This window comes from Anneissia japonica, unplaced genomic scaffold (assembly GCF_011630105.1).
Source record: "Anneissia japonica isolate Jap-2015-1 unplaced genomic scaffold, ASM1163010v1 scaffold1826_len1998817_cov189, whole genome shotgun sequence".
NCBI lineage: Eukaryota > Metazoa > Echinodermata > Crinoidea > Comatulida > Comatulidae > Anneissia > Anneissia japonica.
Window position 1 is genome coordinate 1,739,029 of NW_022742159.1, and position 18,070 is coordinate 1,757,098.

At 34.8% G+C, this 18,070-nt stretch overlaps 1 protein-coding gene across 7 annotated transcripts in view; it reads left to right on the top strand.

Moving 5' to 3' along the window:
* LOC117119021 (putative leucine-rich repeat-containing protein DDB_G0290503) overlaps window positions 1–18,070 on the top strand; it is an 89,046-nt gene that overhangs the window by 60,111 nt on the left and 10,865 nt on the right. For 4 of the 7 annotated variants that reach the window (XM_033263810.1, XM_033263808.1, XM_033263809.1 and 1 more), the window contains 6 exons: window positions 534–668; window positions 5,236–5,313; window positions 6,615–6,743; window positions 15,201–16,229; window positions 16,690–16,830; window positions 17,344–17,543. In XM_033263810.1, the coding sequence (XP_033119701.1) occupies window positions 534–668; window positions 5,236–5,313; window positions 6,615–6,743; window positions 15,201–16,229; window positions 16,690–16,830; window positions 17,344–17,543 (1,712 nt within the window). The remainder of the gene's footprint in view (window positions 1–533; window positions 669–5,235; window positions 5,314–6,614; window positions 6,744–15,200; window positions 16,230–16,689; window positions 16,831–17,343; window positions 17,544–18,070) is intronic. The other 3 variants (XM_033263812.1, XM_033263811.1, XM_033263814.1) reach the window with 3 other exon arrangements.

Sequence of the window (18,070 nt, forward strand, 5' to 3'; positions counted from 1 at the left end):
GTAAAAGCCTTTAAAAATGCACAGACCAAAATCAGTTTTGCTGATATGAAACTAGAGATGCTATAGTATAAAGCCTCATAAATTAATACAAAATAATTATTTTGCATTTAAAAGGACCAAATAAGTAGTCAACTATCTATGAGACAGATCAAAACTTTGCTGATTTTTTTCCTTTGAAAATATATGATTTTATTACCAGCCAACATTGTCAATGCAAAGGATTAGACAACATATTATATTATTTGTCAGTTAACTGGCAATGAAACTTTACTTCTAATTTTTAATTGAAAGCTACAGCTTTTAAAAATATAATTTAAAGCATCAATTTATTGTACTGTAGTTTTTTGTTAAATTACAAATTTTTTGTTAAATTACAAATATTAATTTGCATTTTGTAATATTATAATAATATTATTTTAAAGATAGATTATAAAGTTAGATTACAGTACACAATATAGATGTTATGAAGCTATTGAGCATGTTGTTAAGAATATTTGGTTAATATTGAGACTAGGAAATTGTTCTGTTTTTAGTAACCTCGGGATGGGATCATATAAAAGATTTTATTCGGAACAAACCACCGGGACAGTGTGATGTACAGTTAGATAGTCGAGAAGGGCCTATTGAGAAAAGAGCAACTCTGGCCACTGGAACAGATCTCAGTAAAGGTGAGGATAAATCATTTGTGAAGAAATTCTTCAATGATCAATTTTTGCCTGTTATAACATTGATATGTCATGTTGAATACATGTGTATAATTTAACCGTTACCTGTAGTGCATAGACTTCGGTGTTATAACAATCTAATTACCTTACTATTATTGCCCGTTATTTTTCTCATATAACAATGTGTGACCCGCTAAAAGTTATGTTCAGACTAGATCTCTTAACATGTTACATACTGAGATATAGCTAGCCTTGTGACAAAACATTTCGTGCAGTGGCGTAACACTAGGCCTGGGGCCCTTTTGGGTCCCGGTCGCCAATTCTGTTGTGGGACTTTTATTGTGTTTGTCATTGTATTCTAATTTGTTTTAAACCACGAAATAACTGATATATCAATGGCAGATCCAGAATTTGAAATAGAGTGGGCCCAGGGAGGAACTTTCACAGATGGTAGGTCCATACCATCTCAGCTCCTTCATGGTTGGGGCTTAGATAAGAACATTTAAGATTATGCCACCTCTAGATCACCGGAAATGGCACTCACAGGCTTAAAATTTGAATATAATTTTCTTTTTTTTATCTTATTTTATATCCGTCACTGGATATAATATGATATATATCCTACAGTCGATGTAAAAGAGACACATTATGCTGTTACTTATCAACAAAGCTCCCTATTGGTAAGGACCCCAGGGGGCCCCTAATGGTCGGGGGCCCTGCGGACTGCCGCACGAGAGCGTATAGGCGTTACGCCATTGATCTCATGACCTGACTTGCTCCATCTAACATTGGTTGATGTAAATTTCTGGAAAATTAAATTGAATTAAATTTATTAAGATTTTATTCTTATCGCATTCACTGATTTTCCGAAAGTACTTCTGAAAAAGAATTCTGAATAGGTATATATGTAAGGTCAAATAAAATTATTATTTACTATCCTATATGTTAATGGTAAACAGGCTGGTAAATTATAGTAAAAATAATAAATAATATAAAATAATTTTTATAAATTAAGTAAAAGGAATCTCTGTAAGGTATTTCTACCATTTATGTTCCCACCTCTTCTTACAGTAGGCTTGACATCATTCTTTCATATAATAATTTTTTTTTTATTGTCCATGGAAAAATGAATGTATTTTATTGAAAAATAGTAATTTTTGTCATAAGGCTCCAAAATTTGATGAGGGTGGGGGACGTGAAATTAGCAAATCATTTTATTTGTCCTAATGATGATATGCCTGCTATAATAATAATAATAATAATGTTAATTTTAAATTAACTGTATACAAATAATAAAATTGCTAAATTATGTTTTCAACATTTGTATCATTGCTAGATGCTAGATTATGTTTTTAACATTTGTATCATTTACTTATATGAAGGCAAAGAATATTTCTAACCGGATTATTCCGAAAGTTGTGAAACAGGCTTCATAAAGGGAACATTCATCATGTCTTTTTAGCTTTTTCAAATTTATACTAGCTGTCCTAAAATCTTGACAATATCTTTTTCCAAAAGTAAAAAAAAACAAAACAAAAAGAATTAAACAAAAATTTTGAAAAATCGTATATGAAGATGTGCAACCACGTGAAAGTGAAGTGGACTTCCTACGCAAAAAAAGTTGGCAAATCCTACACCCCCTAAGGACTTTACATGCTTTCATTGTTTGATAGGCTGCCAAAGATAGGGGCTTTATGTTTCCTGTAAGGCCAGCTCAAATTTAGTAAGATTCATTCAGCAATATTCAGAAATGCAAATTAAAGATACTTGAAAAGAAAGCAACAAAACGTCTTTAAAATGTTAAAGATGTATTGTCCCTTGCTAATGTCAAGAAACTATAAAAAATTATTTTGAAATCAACTTGCTCATTTTGCAATAACATACAAATTATTAACTTGTGCATAGAAATTATTGAATTTAAAATATGTGTACCCTGATTTTTAAACCAGAAAAGTATAAGAAAAAAAATGAAACACTTCCAGTGACTGGAAGTGTTTATATCATATTCATTGTAAACTGATGGGTTGACATTTTTTAAATACACTAATTGCTATGTTCAACTATTATGTTACTTCAAAATGGGCAAGTTAATTTCAAAAAATATTTTTATGATTTTTTTTTGGTATTTAGCATGGGACAATACATCTTTAACTTCATATACACATAAAGCAGACAAAGTAAGAAAATTGTAGGGTGAAATAAAAAAATTGAGCATTCTAAAACTACTACCCAATTTTAATTTAAATCATTGAGAAACAATTTCATCATCATTAGTTTAACCATCACTTAGTTATAATCTTTTTTGTTTGTGTTTTATCATGTCGAATGTGTCGATAAATGTTTTGGTAGGATGTTGGTTGTTGCCAGAAGGTATGCATTTAATATATTGTAGCACCTTTTGCCAAATAAAAGCACTTGGAAAAGGTTTATGGAGTTCAGGCACCTTATAGAGTTGAAAATATATCTTGCCATGATGTGTTTCTAACAGCCCGTAGTATTATTAGGTACAATTCAAACATTTTAGATGAGGAACGTGTTCAAGGAACTTTAGTAAGTGTCCAGTATTGGCTGTCTGCCATTTGAGATTTTACCATTATCCAGTCCAAACCGATAGTGTTTAATCATCTCGTCCGGGGGCCCAGAGCATAACACTAATGGTCTAAATAACCAGAGCGTAATAGCCTTATGGGATTGTATGATAAAATAGTGCAAAGCCCATCTGTTTATCCATTTTTAGGAGTGTAATGGGGATGAGGAAATCATAAACCATTACACACTACCATACATTATGTCTGGAGGAAATTTTTAAGAGACATGCATGAAGTATTGCAGTACTAGGTTCGGATGATTCAACCACATTTTATGCTGTCCACATCATTAAAGCAGTGTCTGCTGTTTGACAGATCCTAAGAGGTCGATTTCAGGTCAAATGTTAAGTCGCATTTCTCTGCCTGGGACTTCAGATCTGGTCCAAAGAAACTGTAGTTTCTGAACCTTGGATAGATATTGATTGTGCAAACAAATTATAAGTAAACTTGGTATTAGTAAATGTGATATTGGTATAAATAATTTATAGATTAAAGTCTTATCTTAATTAAGTGACAAGTATTACAATGTCCATAAGTTCATTGCTATCATGAGTTATAGAGTTCAGGATGTTTTCATTTTGAACATGCATGGAAGGATGAATTCAGAACTACCAAACTGATATGATGTCAATATAAAATGGCCCGTTTTAAGTATGTAAATGCTCAAATAAACACCGCTGTGCTTGTAAAATTTCCGGAGGCTTCAGTGCGGTGCTTATTAGAGAGTAGCGCTTGTAAAAAAATATTGGTGTGACGCTCTTCACGCCCGTTCCCATGTTGCCAATCTAACATATTCCCGTAATTCGGCCTATTATAGGTCTTATGTCATCGTAAAGAACCGTTTAATGAAATGCTGTATCTTGAATCTGTTATTTATTCATTTTTTAACATTGTATACATTGTATTCAAAACCCTGTTTCTCCAATGTTTCATCACACAGGGTAAATATAACTATCAACTTAAGTGCTCCGGCAGTTAGTGAAAAAAATACGGTTTGGTGTGGCACTTATTTGAGCATTTATGGTACTTAAGTAGACCTACATTAAAGTTGCATTCACATCAGATCTAAACTGAAATTCGGACCATGTCCCTATTCTCACATACTGCATCTATTATATCTTGTATTGTAACGTTTTGAAGTACTGCCTAAATGTATGCATTTATCATTTTTTGTGCTCATGATTTGTTTTATCAACCTGTTTAAGAATTAGTATTTTTTGTGTGAATAAGTCAATTTGTTAAAATTTTAATTTTTTTATGCATGTACAAATCATTACAATTCAGCCTTGTTCAGCGAATTTGATTTTAATAAACTTGAACTTTATGATCGTTTGGTAGGCTTTCCGATCTGAAAATTTGAATTTGGTGTGAATGCACCTTAAGGTCTAGAGAGTGTTTTGATACTTTATTAAACCATTCCATTATTGCTGCAGCTCCAGATGATTAAAGCCAAGCAAGTGATTATTTAGGAATCTTGCTTGACTTTCTAAAGAAACTGTTATTTTTACCTGAAGTACCTTAATCTGCTGGAATGTTTAGAAATATTTGCTCTAGTCTGTGAATTTGAAACACTACCGGTATTGTGAGATTAACTCTTACTTTAACCCGCTAAATATGTTTATATCTAAACCATCATGACTGTTTTAGAATAAAGTATATTGAAGATTCTACTGACGTATTAATTTTATGTACCATCTTGATCTATGAGCTCACCAAACTACAAACATGCATAAAATTAATATGATACCAGACATCTGGAAGAAGAACTAGAAACCCATTGTATATGTCATGATTATCAAACACGTATGTTAACCAAAGCCAAATATTAATTGTATTTAACCATTATGATGTTTGGCTGAGTAATAATTTGGATGCATATAATTTTTCCTTTTCATTTAATCTGAATAAGGTATGCTGTCAATGATAATGTTGTAACTAACAGTAGATTTTTAACCTTTTAGTTTAATTGTTTTTAAACGTAGAATTCCCTTCAACCACATGGTACGTTGCCCTTGGTGATACTAATCAAGCCCTTGCTCGTTCTGTCCCTGACAACGTCCGTAAGTAAAGTGTTTAAGGATGCATGGTGCATATCGGCGCATGTGTGATGGGATGCATGTTCAGGTTTTGTGGGGTTGTTTATTATGTTCACATTTTGCTATTCATCATTGGTTGTTTAGGGAAGAGGATTGTTGGAAGAAAGGTATCTAAAGGATTGTGGGAATCTAAATTGTAGTGATAATGGTGCACATTTTTATGAAGCTTTTGTATTAAGGTTATGATTATATATATTTGTGTTTCAATTCTACCTATTCTTTTCTGAAATGATTCTAGTGCATGTTTCAGTTTTGTTTTCATTGTTTATTTGCATGCTTTTTTCCATAAAGAGTTCTATATAAAACCTAAAAATGATATTCTCTATTGTCATTTGCAAAATTGTCTTGTTTTTTTTAAATACCTACTTTCTAATATTAATTATTACAAACTTGGACATATTCCCTCAGAATGGTACACACATGCACATTTTACTCACCCACACTACATAATACTGTAACATAAACATACACTATTAAACCCACACACTTGCACTGCCAATGTACAGTATATATTATATGAGCTCTGGGAATGCTTAATAATAATAATAAAAAAAGGTTGGGGTGAATCCTGTATTTCAGTTTGTCTACCATTTGAGTAAATGAATCCAGCAACTATGAGCTAGGTTTCCATGGAGTCATTGAAGGGATGGGGTGTGACATTTTGAGTGATTCATATTAGTATGAAAAGCAACCAACTGGCTGAAAACCATGAGGTCTGATGTGGGTGAATCAAGCATTCAGGATTGATATAGAGACCAGGAAACTATTAGCATTCTAGTTTTATGTCAAAAAAAAAAAAAAAGAAACTACTGTAGCATTGAGTTAGGACCAGCAAGACACATTCTAGCTTGTGAATAAAGTAACTACTGTAATGTCGAGTTAAAACCAAAAGCCACATATAGACTCCTTCATTCAAAATTTGATGGATTTTGTGATTTTAAGAGTTTCAGTATTAAAAAATCATTCACAACCATAATAGCATTAACATCAATTTTGTGTTCGTCTTGCCTTGTCACTACGTGGTCTGTTTACTTTTCCATTTAAGGAATTCTCCTCTAAAGGAAAGTCTTCTCTTTTTTTATCAAAACTTTCTTTCTCATCGTTTTCCTTCTTTTATTGTTTGCCAGTGTTTTCATCATTCAGTGTGTTATTCACTTTGTTAATAAACATTCTTTACTCAAATTCATCTTTGGCCATTTTGAATGTGCAAGAATCTCTCGTTTCCCATTTTTGCAATTAAATTTTGACCCGGTTATCACCACCAGATAAAGCAGAACTTTTGGCCAACAATTCCGATCCAATACAAAGTCTACAGATAAGTTTACCGGGAGACTTCAGCAAGTTGATGGAAGAGTGGGACCGAAAACGGTTAAGCGGTACTGGCAACAGTAATTGTGAGTTTAAAATATGCATGTGGTCACACTACTCAAATGCCTTAATGATATATGGAAATATGATAAACTATAATCACTAATTTCATACCTTAAATGATGGATGCTGGCAGACAAATGGACATAATAATAACAAACTCTGAATTATTAAGTATATTTTTATTTTCATTTTTTCCCCCACTGAATTATTTAGGAGACCTAACATAATGTAAAAAAAGGTCACAAAAGTGTTAATATGCATTTGTGTAAAATTCCCGAGATACACCTCAATAAAATTTAGATGTCTGAGGGGCCATTAAGATTTTAAAGAAGCAGTAGAGGAGGAGAGGCGATTTGACTCAAAACCAAACTGCTTGGAATTTACACAGCCTAACCTACAGTACATACTAAAGTTCTGACCTGTGATTCATTGTATTGTATTGACATGTGCATACATACTGTAGCATGGCCAGGGAAAATGGTTTTCATTGATCTAGATAGGCTTACAGTATACAACATATTTATTTACAGGATTTCCAACAAACATATAGATCATGGTTTTAATATTTGGGCTTGTTTGATTTTTGTAATACCTTACTTCCCTGGAAACAAGATTTATTTATGATTTATGGTAATTTGCTCAAGAGTTATGAGACTTGACTTGGGCAAAGCTTTTTATAATATTTTTACCTGGATTGAATGAAAGGTATCTCTTTAATACAGTTTCTTGCATTTTGCATTTTATGTGTACAGTAGATCAACTCTGATTCAAGCTGTAATATTCTTGGGAATAATTTTGCATAGTTTTGGTCTTTCATGCTTAAAAATGTTCTTCAAACCTCATACAAGGGTCTATTTTCTCTATAGGCCTACATTTATCTTTACAAAATCTTACAACATCAGTATGCAAGTACAAACTACTTTTTCTAAGATTAAATTGATATGCTGTACTGTAGAAACTGACATAAAACTTGGCTCCAAAACCTTTAAACTTTTCTCAGCTTGATACTGTCAGAATTTATTTATGTCGCACTAATTTTGGCATTGCATTATCTGCGATATCAGGCGAGACTCATGGAAAGAGATATGTAGCAAATATTAAGAGCACAAGTCTGAGTGTACCATAATCATCAGTCAAACAGCAATAAAATGATTAATGATGACATTGCAGAATCATGTTTAAAATCAGAATCGTGTACTATACGTTCTAAAATACTTTGGATCCGTACGTTACTGGCAGTGCCATTTTTAGAGGCAAGGAGCTTGAACAGCATAAATACATTTTAATGTCTCGGAACAGCGTAAAAAGACCCAAATACAAAATTTGTGTACGTGCCAGGGCTTAGACCCTTAGGTTGGATTCGGACGTAAACTCCATTACAAGGGTAATCTACTAATAACCTTGGGGCTAAATGTGACGGTCGTTCGGACGAGTAAAATAACAATCCATTTTCCCATTAATTTGACGGAAGTTACATATTTTACAAGCTTCTGCAAGGTCAGAATTCTGAATAGTTCGTGACCTGAGTGATGACCCCGTGTCAAATTAGCAATGTTTTCGTGGCAATTTCAATACTTCATACACGAATTTACGCTATTTCTGCTTACTTTTTATACAATTTACTCATTTCCTTGCGATTATCCTTACAAATTGACGCCGAATTATGATTAACCCAGTCGACCTAACTATCTTGACAACTTTTATATTGCTTCTCGACGACGGATTTGATCTAAACCAAGCTTTTCAAAGAAGAAAGTACAGCAACGACGAAGACAACGACCAGCGTGGAAAGAAAGCTTGGGCAACAACGCGAAGAATCATGCAGCGTGGTCGCGAGCTTCTTTTTGTCCAGTGCACTCTGATCCGGCGTTGTTTACAAATCTGAAGGGTCAACTTGTGACCTAGGCCTTGTTACGAGTGATTAATTACGCCTAGAGGCAAGGTGTAATTGAAATATCCAGTAAAAAAGGTGGGTTTTTGGGCCAGATGTTTTTCGAATTTTCTATATCCAGGGGCATTATTTAATTGCCGCATGCGACCGCTCAGCTGGTGGTACCCAGTTAAATTTTTCTCGTCCGAATCGGCCCTTAGATTCCATGGTCTATATGTTAGATTATCAAACCCCTTTCAACAGCTTAGATACATTAAAGCAAACTGTTGGATCATATGAATAAAAAAAACTTACACTAAGGATCAATAGTATTTTTCATATAATATAATAAATTTAAACATATGAAAGTTCAAATGTGTTTAGTAACATAGTAGTTAACTTTTGAACTTGTGCTGTGACCACATACTAACCCACTAGGCATTAAACAACAAAGATGCGAATAGTAAGCAATAGTTTGAATGGTCTTTGTTCATAACTAGTCTAAAAAATGTATGACATTTGCAAGGAGATTTTTGTTATGATGACAATGGACGGGAGGGAAGCGTAAACCCATCGAAAAGCCCTAACACCCTTCCCCATCCCCCCTCCCCACCAACCACTATTTGCACTAAACGAAAGGAAAATATTTTACTTTCGTATAATTTTTTTGTGCAACTTGCTGTCTCAGAATGCTTAAAATTTGCCTATGTGCCTGGAATTGTAAGTGTGGTGTGTCGTAGGACTATATCCAGGATTGCCAATTAGGTCGGAGGAGTGAGGGTTTCATTGCTATGGCAAACTTAATGGCCAAACACTGGCCTAATAATAGATTGCTCTTTAAATTGTAAAGAAGATTACCTTTCAATCTTCATAATACTGAAAATAACAAATTTAATATTCAGTATGTTCTTAACTATCTACCTTTTCCGATCCATCGCACCCCTTCTGCATAGGGCCTTGTTGGTGACCAGAGATGTTCTGCAGTGTCATTACAAATTTACCTCCATGCTGGAACCAATCCATCCTAACACTCCCCATGGTGAAGGTCTGTCATCTAACCATGGAGGTATAAAATATATATTTTATACCTCCATGATCTTACTAAGGACCTCTCACCTTGGCTGAGTTGACCATCATTTAACTGGCCTTCAACTGTGATTAGGTCCAGGGATTTATCAAATAATATACTGTACCTCAAAATGTTGTTTTCTTCCTGCCACTTCCCTGGACTACTTCCCTTATCACCATCTGTTCAATATCTGCATGCTTGTAGTATTTCACCACTCATATTGAGGGACAAATTTTGTAAAATAATGATGATTATAAGTCATCGTGACGTCATCACAGCAACTCCCAATGTTATTTTCCTATCCCAACCAAGCACTAATTTTGCTTTAGTGCATGGTTTGCTTGATCTTTTTTCGGTTTGTGTGCAAAAGGCCAATTCAACTCATGTATCACCATATTGCGCACCACGATGAATTCCAGGCTAGTGCTTTTACACCTAGCACTACGATGCGTGTCTGCAGAAAGAGTTTTCAAAAATAACATTTGTAAAATGAGGTATATTAGAACCCGAAGAAAGTCACTTAAATTTCAAAATTGTGTATGAAAAATTAAGGAGCTTGCTTCAATGGACCCTAATAAATAAAATAAATGTTTAATAGGAATATTTCAGGCCTATCTAGACCTATTTCAAAGACGCAAGGAACAAATTTAAATGTAGGCAGTAGGCCAAGGCCTAGCCTTTTAGAAAACAGCCGAATATAAGTATTGCTTGTTGTAAGTTTTAAATGTAGAAGGGTGTGGTGCAGCGTGTAAGGTGTTAGACTTTCAAACAAAAGGTCGGGGGCTCGAGACCGATGCTCGTCACACTGCTTTTGTCCTTGGGCAAGACACTTTATCTGCATTTGCCTCTCTTCACCCAGGAGTATAAATGGGTACCTGGTAGGAGGTGAAAGATTCGGAATGAAATTAGTAGTGCTGATTACACATGTAACTAGGAATACTCCCCAGGGAGTGGAGGAGGTTGCACATTGTGTGTGATTGATTCTGTATCAAATGACCAGGGAAAAATGGGCCTTGAGCAGTTTTCTGGATATGTGCGCTATATAAATCCTATCAAAATAAAATAAAATTTATTTTAAACTATTTTTTGTTCTTACTTTGTTTTACATTCTTTGTTTTTTATTTTATTATTTTTAGTATTAACCTTTTTTAGCAGCCCCTACTACACATTAATAACTAATGAACTTTGTTTTAAACTCTTTGCTTTTCTTTTATGGGGCCCAACAACACATGAAAACTAATAAACATACAGACTAAACATAAAATCTACTCAACTAGAAATAATAAATACAGGGTTCTCACCACGCTGGTTGGCGGTGGTCGGGCCGTCCAGCACTCAACATTTCCGACCAGTATTTTTAGGCTGCCGACCACCACTATTTTTGCAATTGATAGTGGAAAAAAATGTAGGCTAACAAAATACTTTTGCAGAAGTAGGGAGTAGGGAGTTGTTGATTAACCTGATTTTGTCAGGCGGGGGGAGGGGGGGTAGGGTGACCACGCCCCTGGGGTGGGGGTGGTCGCCGACCACCACTCCAAAATTTAGAACCCTGTGAATATATACACTATTTAAAAACAATTAATATGTTATAATGTTATGTGAACTACATTTTTAGATGCATTTTGAGGGCAGTTGTAATATTGTTATAATTTTGTTGATGCCTCAATTCACTGTAAGTAAACTGTTCACAGTGAACTTGCATATTATATAAAAAATGTTCGAAATATTTTTGTGCCAGTCAAGTATAGTAAATCATTTTGGTAAATTCATGTTGGCATGTTATATATATCAGTTGTGTATTTTAGAGAATCATATAGCAGCATTAAATGCATAGATTGGCGTAGAAACATTGTACAGATTATATGATACTGTATTAAATTATTTTTTCAATCATGTTTCAGTCATCCAATTCAAGATGTATCAAGGCCAGACTCAAAACTTGCCTTTTTTTCATCCATCTAATTGTTTTTCTTTTTGGTTGATGGTTTTTGTTGTTCCTTTTTCTTTGTCTATTTTTCGTTTTTTTTGTTTGTTTTATTCAACTTCTTTTGAACATAATTATGTTTAAAGTGCATAGAGGCCTAGTATTATGTGCTATACAAGTGTACATCCATTACCATTACCTGATTTACACCTAATATTAGTCTTATATTATTACCATTTGTTCTAGTACCCCAGATAATTGCATATACAATGACATACAGTATGATAAAAGAGCGCATGGTAGCTCAGTCAGCTTAAAACTGGTAGTAGTACCTGTAGATGTGATGTAATGTTATACCGAAGTCTGATCGAGAGCGATTGAGTTGTGGACTAGCTCTCAAAGTAACTTTCTTCTCCCATAAGGGGGGAGGGTTTTGATGCAGGTGACCACGCCCCCTGGGGTGGGGTGGTCGCCGACCACCACTCCAAAATTGAGAACCCTGTAAATATATACACTATTTAAAAACAATTAATATGTTATAATGTTATGTGAACTACATGTTTAGATGCATTTTGAGGGCAGTTGTAATATTGTTATAATTTTGTTGATGCCTCAATTCACTATAAGTAAACTGTTCACAGTGAACTTGCATATTAAATAAAAAATGTTCGAAATATTTTTGTGCCAGGCAAATATAGTAAATCATTTTGGTGACTTCATGTTGGCATGTTATTTATATCAGTTGTGTATTTTAGAAAATCATATAGCAGCATTAAATGCATAGATTGGCATAGAAACATTGTACAGATTATAAGATACTGTATTAAATTATTTTTTCAATCATGTTTCAGTCATCCAATTTAAGATGTATCAAGGCCAGACTCAAAACTTGCCTTTTTTCATCCATCTAATTGTTTTTCTTTTTGGTTGATGGTTTTTGTTGTTCCTTTTTCTTTGTCTATTTTTCATCTTTTTTGTTTCTTTTATTCAACTTCTTTTGAACATAATTATGTTTAAAGTACATAGAGGCCTAGTATTATGTGCTATACAAGTGTACATCCATTACCATTACCTGATTTACACCTAATATTAGTCTTATATTACTACCATTTGAACTAGTACCCCAGATAATTGCATATACGATGACATACAGTATGATAAAAGAGCGCATGGTAGCTCAGTCAGCTTAAAACTGGTAGTAGTACCTGTAGATGTGATGTAATGTTATACCGAAGTCTGAGAGCGATTGAGTTGTGGACTAGCTCTCAAAGTAACTTTCTTCTCCCATAAAGGTCTCTTCACGTCTCAGCTACCCGGTAAACCGGTACCAGCTATCCTCGTCTGTTCTAAACAGGGGCTGTATGAACCAGTACACCAGGGTAACCCCCTACTCGTCGCGGTTCTTTAAAGTGCACACGAGCCATTGTGTACACTGGGCCTATGGCTTATAGTCCTTATCTGAGACAACTTGTTCCACCACCAGAACGTGCCGTTCGTACCAGCGCCGATATTATGGCTGTAGTTTATATGTCGCCCCTGACTTAACTGCACGTATTTGTGTTATTCATAGCTTAAAATATTTTTTACCAAATTTTTCTCTTATACTTTTAGCAAATTTTTTATATTACCCTTTTTCAATTATTGTAGTACAGTATGGTCAAATTGCACAGTAGCACATCTTTTAATTCACTCCAGGTTTTACTAAATAGGCTAGCCAGCATTATTCTGTGCTGATATAAGAACAAACCTGTTAATGATCTTATGGAATCACTTAACTGGAAGTATGTAAACCAACAATGGGAACATAAAATTCTTATGACATTTAAATGCTTATCGGGCAATGTTCCAGAATATTTAACAAATTTTTACGAGTTAATTGATATACCTATCAAAAAAAAAATCCAAGAAGTAAATTGAAAAACACTTTGATCCTAAGCAGCACATCCTTCTGAAAAGAGTAAATAGCACCGAGTTTAGCTTTGAAACCAGTCATATTTATCTTCTGATTAACTGATCACAACTGCTGATGTGATGTGCCACTTGATTTTCTAAAGTGACAAAAAATGTTGTTATCATGAATTCAAAACTATCCTAGATAATTAACATTCATCCTAGTCAGTAAATATATAGTTCCCAACAAAGTCTGGCAATGATACTAATTATGGTAAAAACGATCATTATAATTGCATCAAATATTCAATTGATATTGTCCTTGACAGACATAATTAATGTTTAATTAGTGACATTATTGATTTTTGACAGATTATTGCTGTAACGTTTCTGTTATGGCACAAGGTATAGGTGTGATGAGTCAATTGATATTTGCTGTATTGCAAGCAGAACATTTCCTAGTATCCAAGGAATGCTTGCATAAATATCACAACTTCACACTTGCAGGGATCAAGCTAAACTGGCCAACCTGAACCACAGGCTTCTCAGTGCCTCTTTCATTGTTCAAACTACCTGGATGACAACATATTTCTACCACACTGTGCTTTGTCATGCGATAACATATTTTAGAGAGTATGATGCTGTGAAAATCTAAATTTATAGAATATAAATCCTATATATATTTTAGAATTTGTTGTGATTTTTTGAAATTAGTATTTTTGCATTGATAATGATGCATAGTGAATAATACATCTGGGTAATAAGGTAAGTATAAAGCATGTGGGAGAATTGCTGGTATAAAGTCATTAAATGGTGTTCTACAGTATATGCACTGTTTATGATTTAATTTGTTTTTGCCTCAATACATCGGACATGGGCTAAATTTCTCATTGATTTTTGAAATAGTGCAGCTCTGTCCAATGGAGCCTTTATGGTACTCTGTCACCATAATAGGCCTCTTGGTCAGATTTTTAAGGATAGAAAATCATGCCTGGATATTATTTATACAACCCTCTAATTTCCAAGGCACCACATTTTCGAAGTACAAACTAACAATCTTTAACCTTTTTACATAAGACTAGCCCTTATAAGCAGGAGATCAGCCCTAAGACCATGCTGACATTTCATGTCCCCAAGGCTGTCTAGAGTTAGAGGGAACTTTTGATGCAACAAATTAATATAAGTAGAGTAGTTAAATGATTCCACTCTTTCAATGTTACTGCCATTGTGAACAAGATCTTTCAAATTATTCAGTATGTGAGTTGTACCAAAAATTGATGCGTATTGTAGATTTGAGAGTGTAGCGGTTTTATGGAAACTAAGCTTTATTAAATTAATTCACTATAGACGAATCCAAGAAGAATGGCGCCCTCTTTTGTAGACGCCATTACTGGGGAGTCCCTACTTCTAAAATGGCAATGCGGTGTGGTGCATTATAAACTGATGGCATTATGCAGCTGCTAGTACTGTCGAAGAAAACAGTATTTCTCAACCACTACTGTACTGCATTGATAAACACAGCACAACATTAGATCTTCCAACTTTAGAAATGCCACCCCAGTTATGGCGGTGACAAAAGAGAGCGCCATTCAAAAAGTTCTCTTGGATTCGTCTATACCCACCTACTCATTCACAGTCATGCTATGTCATATTTATTTGTTCATTCTTTTGTTAAATCCATTCATTTAAATTAAATATAATTTTATTTCAATTTACTATCCTTTTAGATACAGCTGCAGAGAAACCTTCTACCAAAAAGCGAAAAACAGGAAAACCTAGAAAGGATAATAAATCGAATCGTTCAAAAAATGGGAAGAAAGATAAAACAGAAGTTCAAGCAACTTCCTCTGAACCTGGATATGGGAAATCATTGGAAAGGGATGGTCAATTGGATGTTGGCCAAGAGGTGGATATGTCCAAACTCACTCCAGATTTTAAGTTGAAGTTAAAGGAATGGGAAGAGAAGCAAAAAAAGAAACAACTTGTCCGAGTTAAGTCAGACAGTCAAGCAGACCAACAGACAAAAATGAGGTCTTATCCACAACGTAGCATATCCACTGATCTAGAGCTTGAAACAGAGCATCATACAAGCATGAGGCCTTATCCACAACGTAGCGCATCCACTGATCTAGAGCTTGAATCAGACCAACAGACAAAAATGAGGTCTTATCCACAACATAGCATATCCACTGATCTAGAGCTTGAAACAGAGCATCATACAAGCATGAGGCCTTATTCACAATGTAGCATATCCACTGATCTAGAGCTTGAATCAGACCAACAGACAAAAATGAGGTCTTATCCACAACGTAGTGCTTCCACGGATCTAGAGCTTGTTAGTCAATTTGACACAGTCCATGCAACACCAGCAGTCGTCCAATCAAATGAAGGTCAAGACATTGTGCCATCAGACCCACCTTCAGTTATTCAACCGTCCCCTGACATTATATCCATTGGACGGTCATCGCAAGATGATTTGGACCACACTGCAGATAGTGAATCTCAGAATAGTGTTCCTTCCATGAATATTGCTAGTGATAGTACATCCGTCAGTGAATTAAAATCTGAGGAGAATTTTGAAGATGGGATTTTACCTGATCTTGTTGACACAGCTGAGAGCCATATAATAAAGCTGGAAGAGATGAATTTATTACTGGCTGATGAGTTGCATTATAAAACAGCAAACTTACAGCAGATAACAGAAGAAATCCAAAAGATGCAAGAGGAGATTGCTCAACTTGGAACTGATATTTCTGGTAAGCAAAATCCTAAGTTACATATGTTGATGATTTTGATGATTATGATCCAAAAAATACCCCCCCCCCCAAGTTTCAACCAAAAATATCACATATTTTGCGAGCTAGCTCCTCTTACCTAATCATCAAGCTCTCCCACTTCACCTTCGCATCCCCTTCAGGGGCCCCCCTCCTTTTTCAAAACTCCTAGATACGCCATTGTTTATGACAACAATTGGATGATAAATCATGGCTGGTGATAGAGAGCAGATAATATTGATAATGAGGACTGGCAATCCAGTCTGAATGACATTAGTGGTGACAATGGCAATAGTGATGTAGATGATGATGAGGTCAATGGTGGCAGCAATGATAAGGACCACATTAATTAAAGAGGATACGGATGTTTGAGATCATTTACACAGAATTATGTTGTCATAAATTTGTATTCATTTGAAATCTTTCTTTACATCTTGCATAGTTTCAAACCAAATGAGTGATGCCTCTATGGGTGTTACTTTGGAGAAGGAACTCTGTAACATTAAAAGTGAAGTTACACAGTTGGAGGAGCGATTCAAGCCTGTTGATGCACAACAACCCACTGTCAATAAATCTTCTCAGGGTAAAATACATTATAGTATGTTTCTAGCATGGTAGCAAGCGACTTAAGCCTCCTGTGGGTAGGTCAAGTTCCCCATTTACAAGGGGAAAATTAAACAAATTTGGGCATAATATGTGCTAAAACATCTCTCAGAGTAGCTTAAAAAATCTCCAAACTGACAAATTGAATCTCCACCAAGTCTTCACCCCTAGACTTTGCCAGTCTCTGCCAGAAATCATCAGACCCTTTGTTGGACAGTTTAGCACACCGCTCTCTTTGGTTTTCTCAGTCCAATTTTAATTTCATATTCTGATTGTGGAAATGTGCCCTACTGCATATAAACTTACCTTTCAACCCTTTAGCTAAAAGAATATAATTAACTGCAGCTACATGGAACTAGGAAATCTGAGACTAGATGGTCTTCATGTTTGAGGTTATGATAATGGTTCATCACTTTTTTCTATTTTATCATTTTTGTGTTGTAGATGTATTGAGTGAGCTTTCATTATAAACTAGTAAACTTCCTTATTCCAGATGTTTCTAAGGAGACCCAAACAAAAGCAAAAAAAGCAGACGATGAGAAATCACTTGAGGAGAGTCTACGAGAGCGAGAGACTCTTGTGAAGCTGTTACAGTCAGAAATATCACGGCAGGCAAATGAGATAAATTACCTACGCAGTCGTCATCAAGGATCCAGAAGGGGAAAGAGTTTCTGTAGTAGTGATCGACCAGGGGTAAGGGGTAACAATTCAATACTTTTTTTTCCAGTGACTGTCTTGTTTATATTAAGCATCATCAATCACAAATAAATCCTCCAAAAAGCTAATTCCTAATTTAAAACTTAATGAAGGAGGCCATTTACTTTTGGTTCAAATGTATTATTCACAAAATATCATTCCTTTACTTTCGCTGAGTTAGAGAGATTACTGTGCCTGCATTTCTCCTCAGCCATGAGTGACATTCAGCATTTCATGAGCAAAAGTACATACTGGAAAACTAGTACCTTGGACTACTGTACTTTTGTTAGGGTTAATTAATTTTTAAAATTGTGTGTGCCTGAGGGATAAAAATAATTATTTACAAATACTAGCTTAATATCACTAGTACCTACCTCATGATGCTATAATTGCTGCGAAGCAGCCAATTCATATTCTTGACAGCAATTTGACCTCTGAAAGGTCATTGTTTGTCAAAAAACCTGCGCCTAAGACAACTGAAAAGCGGAGTTTCCTTCTTTCGTTCTGCCGGGTAAAATCAATTA